Source organism: Leptodactylus fuscus, chromosome 6 (genome assembly GCF_031893055.1).
Source record: "Leptodactylus fuscus isolate aLepFus1 chromosome 6, aLepFus1.hap2, whole genome shotgun sequence".
In the NCBI taxonomy this organism is placed as follows: domain Eukaryota; kingdom Metazoa; phylum Chordata; class Amphibia; order Anura; family Leptodactylidae; genus Leptodactylus; species Leptodactylus fuscus.
In genome coordinates, this window is record NC_134270.1 from 64,131,942 (window position 1) to 64,140,731 (window position 8,790).

Below are 8,790 nucleotides of genomic sequence, written 5' to 3' on the forward strand. Positions count from 1 at the left end.
CTGCATTTCAATGTGAGCGATCAATTTCAGGACACAGTGAAGGGTCCTGGAAGTCACACAGTAAATAACTAGTGCTGGATGTCAGCTCAGTAGGAGACAATCTCCTGCCTTACAAACTATTGGCTTTCACTAGACTATATGAATATTATCCCATCAACAGTCGGAAATGAGCGAATGGCTTCTAAGAAGCTGACTTGTATCCCATGGGATAATTCCACTACAAATCTACAATGGTCAAAAAGCAGGAACCCCTCTCAGGACGGCTCCTGGGAGACAAGGCGGGAGCGTTATCATTATGGGAGCTGTGAAAATCAGTTTTGATGGAGTCTGCATTGCTAGAATTTGTGTCAAATTTGTCAACTGTTACATGACGTTTGAGAACACTTCTGTCCTGAGGAAAATGGGAAATAAGTCACTGCCACTGAACATGTCGAAATCTCACCCCAACAAAAAATATATCCCCCAACTCCAGAGCTTCACTCATTCTGCAGGTGTTGTGAGATTTGCCATGTCATACATGTTAGGACTGCCCTGGAGTTGGATATAATCCTTACAGGCCTTCTCCTCCCACCGCAAGCTACGATCAACAATTTCTCAACTGTAGTGAATAGCGGGGTGGCAGGATGAAGCTTGTGGCAATATATATATATATATATATATATATATATATATATATATATATATATATATATATATATATGACTACTTTTCACTGGTAAAGATTAAAATCAAGACTCCCCTATCGCCTAGCTCCACTGTAAACATATAGGAGTTATCTTGTACTAACCCTGAATTATAGTCTGCATTACTTCAGACTTCTATTCACAATTCTGTTGGCTGTTATTAGAAACAGTCAGTAAGTTTGTGGACAGAACCCACAGAAGTCTCAAATTCATGGTAATCACAGAAAAAAATGTATTAATCACACAGTAAGAATGTACCCTAAAAACTCACCAGAAGACAACTAAATACAGGGATTTATTAAAATGGGGCAATGGGAAACAAAGCAGTTGTCCATCGGGTTGCTTGTTCCTCTGAAACATGTATAGGTGAGATATTATTGGTTGCCTCTGCTTGATAAATGGTACATCCATTCTGTCCAATAGTGGGCACAAGTAGCTTTCTGTGGGGGCTTAGAAGCCCTCAGTGTAAGAGGCCGAAGCATCCACTGACAACATAAACAAATAATCACGTGAAACGGTTTTCATTCATGAGGATGGCGCGGAGCAGCCGGCGGGGGACATCGAGCGGTCTTTGTTCTCTTCGCTGAATTGCTTTTGTATTCGATGGACACAGATTCCAGCGTCTCCTCCTCACATTCCTTCTCCATTGTGTGTGAACAAGGCCTCATTGTTGGATACTGCATTCTGGGTGACAGCAATGACTGGGATACGAGGGATTTCATGCTGCACGTCACAGCTGCACTATGGGTCTCTCCACCTCAGTGACTCGGTCTACAAATGACGCTCTGCAATGCACCAGTTCTAGGTAGGAAATTGGGTATAAACGCTGGCACACAGCAAGCTCCCTGGAGGTGTACTCCAAGCCTGTTAGCTTGTGTCCTGCTCATTTTACAAGAACTACAGAAGAAAATAACAGGAGTCCCATGGGAGCGCCAATCTCATGTGTAATATAGCAGACAAGTGTTATCTACAGTATCTGTATACAATCAATGAATCCCATTATCCTGTCGTAGTGAAGTCTCAGTATCCAGACAACTAGCCCTTACCGTAATATCCTTGTCTTGTCACAAGACAGATCTATGGCTACCCAGGACATTGTGACTACAGAACGGACTGCACCCCAGCAATCTTCATACAACACCCAATGAATCCTGCTTATCACACAGTATCACATATCCAATAGGAAGCATTGACATTATGGTGGGATTGTAGAGGCGACGTGATCTGGATTCACATAAGGTCTCCATGACCCCACTGCACTTAATACAGAACTAAACTTTGATTTTCTGACAGCTATTGTGCTGCAAAATACTTCTAACTATAACAGGTTTTGGCTCCTTTCTGGGGAATCCTGCACTTCTTTATTCTTTCCCTTGCTCCTTTACTGAGAGCTGTTCCCTATCTCTCACGGAGTATGGCGTATGGCCTTGTGTGTGTAAGGATAGGGGGCTAAGTGAGGGAGGGTCACTTCCAACATTAATATCTCAGACATTAAAAAAACATAGAAACTTGTGCTGCTGTACTACCTGCACTATTTCCAGAGATGATATCAGCTGAAAACACAATCAGGATTGGGATATTTATCTGCACTTGCTCCCACTACCGACCACTCACACAGCAGAAAACAAAGAGGAATTTGCGATGAACATCCACCTCGAATTTCTCTTCAATTTCCGCCCTTTGGCGCCGTGTGGCAGAATACCAATGCACAACATTGGCATCCAGTCACGGCTTAGGCCCAGATGAATGAGCCTATCCCGTTGGGAGTCTCAAGCCACGGACTCCCTGGCAAGAGGGAGAAGGACGCTTTTTATTTATATATTAAAAATTTTTTATATTGAAAACAATGGAAAACAGAATCTGACACATTTATATTGCCAGTATGGAGGAAGAGTGTCACTTCAGATCGCTGTATCACACTCCAATGCAAGTAAATGGATCCGGGGAAAAAACAATAACAAAAAATAAATAAACAGATGGCATCCACGTGTATATGGTATTTGATGGATTGAACTCAATAAGAAGTATAGCCTTTTTTTTTTTTTTTCCACAAAAATTTTGATTTGCTTTTCCACTGACAACACAATCATACATACAAAGCCACCTGTCTACTGACAGCGGAAAACACTGACAACACATATACATTAATCACTGACATGTGAATGAGGTCTTAAGCTGATGACATGAACAATCCCAGACAGACTGATTGCCAGGGACCTGTTGCTGTCAGACAGGACTCAGAAGTCACCCCAGGATAGTCCCCACTCTCATGCAGTAGGATTAATGATAGCTACAGCCCCAGTTCTGCTCACAGATTACAAGGCTTTAGAATGGTCACAGTTTCACATCAATTTCCTGCATGACAGGGGTTCCAGATTTTCAAGTCCCAAAACATTTGCAATCAGAGTCAGTTATAAAAGAGTTAAGTCTTCCTGCACCCCATGACCTGTGAGGGTAACAGTTTGCATCTCCTGGTAACCACACAGAACATTGGCACAGGGGATTTGTGGTTCACCACTGATTAATTGACATAATGCGCTACGAGAGAGGGCAATGCTATACTGCAGAGGTGTTAATTGCATTAGGAAAGTTTCCACACACATTAGATGGTGGAACGCTGCAGGTCACCCCCAGACTCCAGTATAATTATGACCCAGCTACGGCAGTCATTTACAGTCAATGAAAGGTGATGAACAATACCCAACATACAATAACAGCCATTACTGAGCACAAAGAGGTCTACACAGCCCTACATCCACAATATGCAAGGCAGTGAAGAAGAATGACAGAAGGCAGATAACATCCCCCCCCCCCCACTACACACACACAGTCGCAAGTCAAAACCTACTGCTAGACTAATTTCACGTCATTACCAACATTTGTTAGACCATTGGTCATAAATGTGACACATGCAGTAGTGCCTCTCGCCTCTCCATCCTTCTGAAAGGAACTATTTTGAATGGAGATTTTTGATTTTGACGTTGAAGCAAGTATAATTCCTGACCTAACCATAGGCAGCTCCTTTCTGCTCTCTATTATCACGGCTTCGTGGATGGCCAATGGTCAGAGACCCAGCTGGGGATTTCAGTGCCGAGAAGCTCCTGAGTTTCAGCAATGATAAGCTCTCTCCTCTCATGTGCTGACATGCAGCCGCCATTGTTACCCTGATTCACTAATTAAAGACTCGGCTCATCTGCTATTAGTCACAATAAATGACTACATCCAGCAGGAATCACGTTGTAGCCACATGGAGAGGGAAATTCTACACACCAAGGGCTAAAAAGCCACATACGCAGCTGAGGAGGGGGGCACACTGAAGAATAGACGGGCAGTGAAGAGAAGGGGACAACACTGTAGAAAGGAGGAGGGAGAGAACACAGAGGTGAAGGAGGACCATATTTACCCTACAGGGGAGATCCCTGTACTGCCTGTATGTAGGATTTCCAAGGCTAGTAATCATTGGTTAATAGCAATCCACCTAGCACAGTCTGCCATAGGTCATGGAGGTGCCTGTTATCTATACCTGTCCTCTAATACATCCTACCACAAAGAGGATATAGAATAATCCAAACCATTCAAAGATCAGCATAGCCAACACCCTCACGCTCCTCAACTCCCAACAGTCTACAAGTGGGCGCCCCTATATTTCTTGGAAAGAGATGAGTTGGCAGGTTACTGCCATTATTCAGATCATGAACTGACAACACCACCAGAACTTTATCAATGTTCTAGTCTAGTAATAAACTCAGTAGACATCAAAGCACTGATCATACCTGACAACCCCAACACTGCAGCCCTACATTCGCTACAGGTAAGTCTGAAACCCTCCAACACCGCCTCACATAGTCATTACACCTAAAACTGCCCAGCTACAGTCATTGTACCCACAATACTGGCCCCCCGACAGTAGCTACAGACAAATCTGAAACCCTCCAACACCTGATACAGTCATTGCACTGAATCTAACACCCCTTCTATTCCTCAGTTACAGTCATTACACCTGGTTCTGAAACCCCCAATACTGCCCACCTACAGTCCTTAAAAACTCAATAGACCCCTCTACAGTCATTATATCTGGATCCAACTGTCCAACTACATAAATCAGATGAGTGTCTGAACCCTTCCAATATCCCTCTACAGACGTTACACCTGGATCTAACACCCTGAGACCTACAGTATTTACAACTGGAATCTAACACCCCAATACTGCTCATCTACAGTCATTACAGGAAAGTCTCAATCCCTCCACAATACCACTGAATCTAACACCCTGGGACCTACAGCAATTACAACTGGATCTGACACTCCCAATACTACTCACCTACAATCATTACAAGTGACTCTAAATACCTCTAATACCAACCCCCCTACAATCATTACACCTGGATCTAACACCCCAATACTGCTCAACTATAGTCACTACACCAGTCTGGTCTGATACCCTAATGCAGCAATCTTTATACCCAGATCTGACACCCCCTACAGTCATTACACTCAGGACTAGCAACCCCAATCTTCATCAAAACTGGGTCAAAAAACCCTATATTGCCCCACTACAAATAATTTTGGTTTGACATCCTCAAGTCTGCTTTCTTAGACATCACACCTGGGTTTGACACCTCATATATCGTCATCCAGCTCTGGAGTGATGGTCAGACAGCCATTGCAGCCCTCACATAGTGGCACCTCAGTGCCAGGCTCTGCAGAGGCGGTAGCGCATCACACATAACGTCCTGTAGCCGCAATATGCTGCCTAGATGGACGATGCCGTGGTGCCCACACACAATGCCCGGGCCCGGCTGCCTCCCATGTGCACGGCCCCCGCACTGACCTCTCTAGCTCCTGCAGATCCTCGCCACTGCCGCCTGATGCCATCCTGATCGCAGAGGACGAGGTTGCCTGGAGAGCGGGGAGCGCCAGGAAGGCTCCGGTCCCTCCCTCCATGTTGCTGGCCACTATCCCCCGGGGCCGCTCATAGTGCGCTGCCGCCTGCTGGGCATCCAGGATCCAGGTGCGGGAGTCCCGAGCGCTCGAGAAGTGGAGGAAGCCGGGCTTCAGCTGTTCTGTGCAGGCGAAAGGAAGGGCAGAGTCAGGGGGCGGGGGGGAGGCTCGCGGGCCACATTGTTCTCCTATTACACGCCTCACACCATGCGTCCGGCCACACGGCTCAGGCAAAGGGAGACAGGCAGCGGCCGAACCGGGATCCTGCGCTCTAATGGCTCTGCCCCTCCGTCACATACCTGCCCACAACACCGCAAGCCCGGGCAGGCAGAGGCTGCTCCCTGTACTAACCCCTCCCGCCGGGATAACACGGGGGCTGCACGAGAGAAGGGGGGGTGAGTGTATAGAGGGCTGCAGGAGAGAAGGGGCTCAGTGTATACAGGCTATAGGAAAGAAGAGGATCAGTGCATGTGGGGTTGCGGGAGAGAAGGGGCTCAGTGTATAGGGGGCTGCAGGAGAGAAGGGGATCAGTGTATACAGGCTATAGGAAAGAAGAGGATTAGTGCATATGGGCTGCAGGAGAGAAGAGGCTCAGTGTATAGGGGGCTACAGAAGAGAAGGGGCTCAGTGTATACAGGCTATAGGAAAGAAGAGGATCAGTGCATGTGGGGCTGCGGGAGAGAAGGGGCTCAGTGTATAGGGGGCTGCAGGAGAGAAGGGGATCAGTGTATACAGGCTATAGGAAAGAAGAGGATCAGTGCATATGGGCTGTAGGAGATAAGGGGCTCAGTGCATGTGGGGCTGCAGGAGAGAAGGGGCTCAGTGCATGTGGGGCTGCAGGAGAGAAGGGGCTCAGTGCATGTGGGGCTGCAGGAGAGAAGGGGCTCAGTGTATGTGGGGCTGCAGGAGAGAAGGGGCTCAGTGCATGTGGGGCTGCAGGAGAGAAGGGGCTCAGTGCATGTGGGGCTGCAGGAGAGAAGGGTCTCAGTGCATGTGGGGCTGCAGGAGAGAAGGGGGGTGAGTGTATAGAGGGCTGCAGGAGAGAAGGGGCTCAGTGTATACAGGCTATAGGAAAGAAGAGGATCAGTGCATGTGGGGCTGCGGGAGAGAAGGGGCTCAGTGTATAGGGGGCTGCAGGAGAGAAGGGGCTCAATGTATAGGGGGCTGTAGGAGAGAAGGGGCTCAGTGCATGTGGGGCTGCAGGAGAGAAGGGGGGTGAGTGTATAGAGGGCTGCAGGAGAGAAGGGGCTCAGTGTATACAGGCTATAGGAAAGAAGAGGATCAGTGCATGTGGGGCTGCAGGGGAGAAGGGGCTCAGTGCATGTGGGGCTGTAGGAGAGAAGGGGCTCAGTGCATGTGGGGCTGCAGGAGAGAAGGGGGGTGAGTGTATAGAGGGCTGCAGGAGAGAAGGGGCTCAGTGTATACAGGCTATAGGAAAGAAGAGGATCAGTGCATGTGGGGCTGCTGGAGAGAAGGGGCTCAGTGTATAGGGGGCTGCAGGAGAGAAGGGGATCAGTGTATACAGGCTATAGGAAAGAAGAGGATTAGTGCATATGGGCTGCAGGAGAGAAGAGGCTCAGTGTATAGAGGGCTGTAGGAGATAAGGGGCTCAGTGTATAGGGGGCTGCAGGAGAGAAGGGGATCAGTGTATACAGGCTATAGGAAAGAAGAGGATCAGTGCATGTGGGGCTGCGGGAGAGAAGGGGCTCAGTGTATAGGGGGCTGCAGGAGAGAAGGGGATCAGTGTATACAGGCTATAGGAAAGAAGAGGATTAGTGCATATGGGCTGCAGGAGAGGAAGAGGCTCAGTGTATAGAGGGCTGTAGGAGATAAGGGGCTCAGTGTATAGGGGGCTGCAGGAGAGAAGGGGCTCAGTGTATACAGGCTATAGGAAAGAAGAGGATCAATGCATGTGGGGCTGCGGGAGAGAAGGGGCTCAGTGTATAGGGGGCTGCAGGAGAGAAGGGGCTCAATGTATAGGGGGCTGTAGGAGAGAAGGGGCTCAGTGCATGTGGGGCTGCAGGAGAGAAGGGGGGTGAGTGTATAGAGGGCTGCAGGAGAGAAGGGGCTCAGTGTATACAGGCTATAGGAAAGAAGAGGATCAATGCATGTGGGGCTGCGGGAGAGAAGGGGCTCAGTGTATAGGGGGCTGCAGGAGAGAAGGGGATCAGTGTATACAGGCTATAGGAAAGAAGAGGATTAGTGCATATGGGCTGCAGGATACAAGGGGGCTCATTGCATAGGGGTTGTAAGAGAGAAGGGCTCAGTGTATAGGGGGCTGCAGGAGAGAAGAGGATCAATGCATGTGGGGCTGCAGGAGACAAGGGCTCAGTGTATAAGGTACAAGGGGGCTCATTGCATAGAGATTGTAAGAGAGAGGGGCTCAGTGTATAGGGAGCTGCAGGAGAGAAGAGGATCAGTGCATGTGGGACTGCATGAGAGAAGGGGCTCAGAGTATAAGGGGCTGCAGGACAGAAGAGGGCTCAGTGCAGATGGAGCTGAAGGAGAGAAGGGGGCACAAGGTATAGGGGCTGCAAGGTTGAAGGGAATCAATACACAGGTGGTCCATGCATAGGAAAGTAGTAAAGAGGTGCTCTGTAAATAGATGCAGAAGAGAAGGAGGCTCCGTGCATAAGGGGCTGCAAGAGAGAAGGGAGCTTAGAGCATGTGAGGCTGCAGTACAGAAGGGGGGGGGCCTTAAGGCACAGGGGTTGCAAGAGAAAAGGGGATCAATGCATGTCGAACTGCAGAAGAGAAGGGGGGCTCAGGTTATGGGAACCTTCAAGACAGAAGGGCACTTAGTGCATGGGGAGCTGCATTAAAGAAGAGGCTCAGTACATGGGGTGCTCAGTGCATGGGAGGCTTTTTAACCCATTGATTTCAATGTGTAGTGCGCGTGAGCCGACACACGTTGAAATGAATGGCATCTGTTTTGAGCGCTCACACTCTGACACGTGTATAAAAGTCTGGGAACGGAGCCTAAGACTAAGTTCACACAGAGTACTTTTGGTCCAGAACCTGAGGCGGAGGCCGCCTCAGGTTTCAGACCGAAAGTTGGGTAGCCACGACTGAAAGCCAGTACACTGCACCGGCATCCAGCCGCACACACCGCTCCGGATTAGGCCCAATGAATGGGCCTAGTCCAGAGAAGGGCGTGTCTTCAGGC

The 8,790-nt window shown here is 48.6% G+C and overlaps 1 protein-coding gene across 1 annotated transcript in view; it reads right to left on the bottom strand.

Moving 5' to 3' along the window:
- Positions 1-5,727, bottom strand: part of ARHGAP32 (Rho GTPase activating protein 32) — a 91,500-nt gene extending 85,773 nt beyond the window's left edge. The window contains exon 1 of the mRNA XM_075280169.1: positions 5,515-5,727. Coding sequence (XP_075136270.1) covers positions 5,515-5,627 — 113 coding nt within the window. The 5' untranslated portion in view covers positions 5,628-5,727. The remainder of the gene's footprint in view (positions 1-5,514) is intronic.
- Between the last annotated feature and the right edge of the window lie 3,063 nt (positions 5,728-8,790).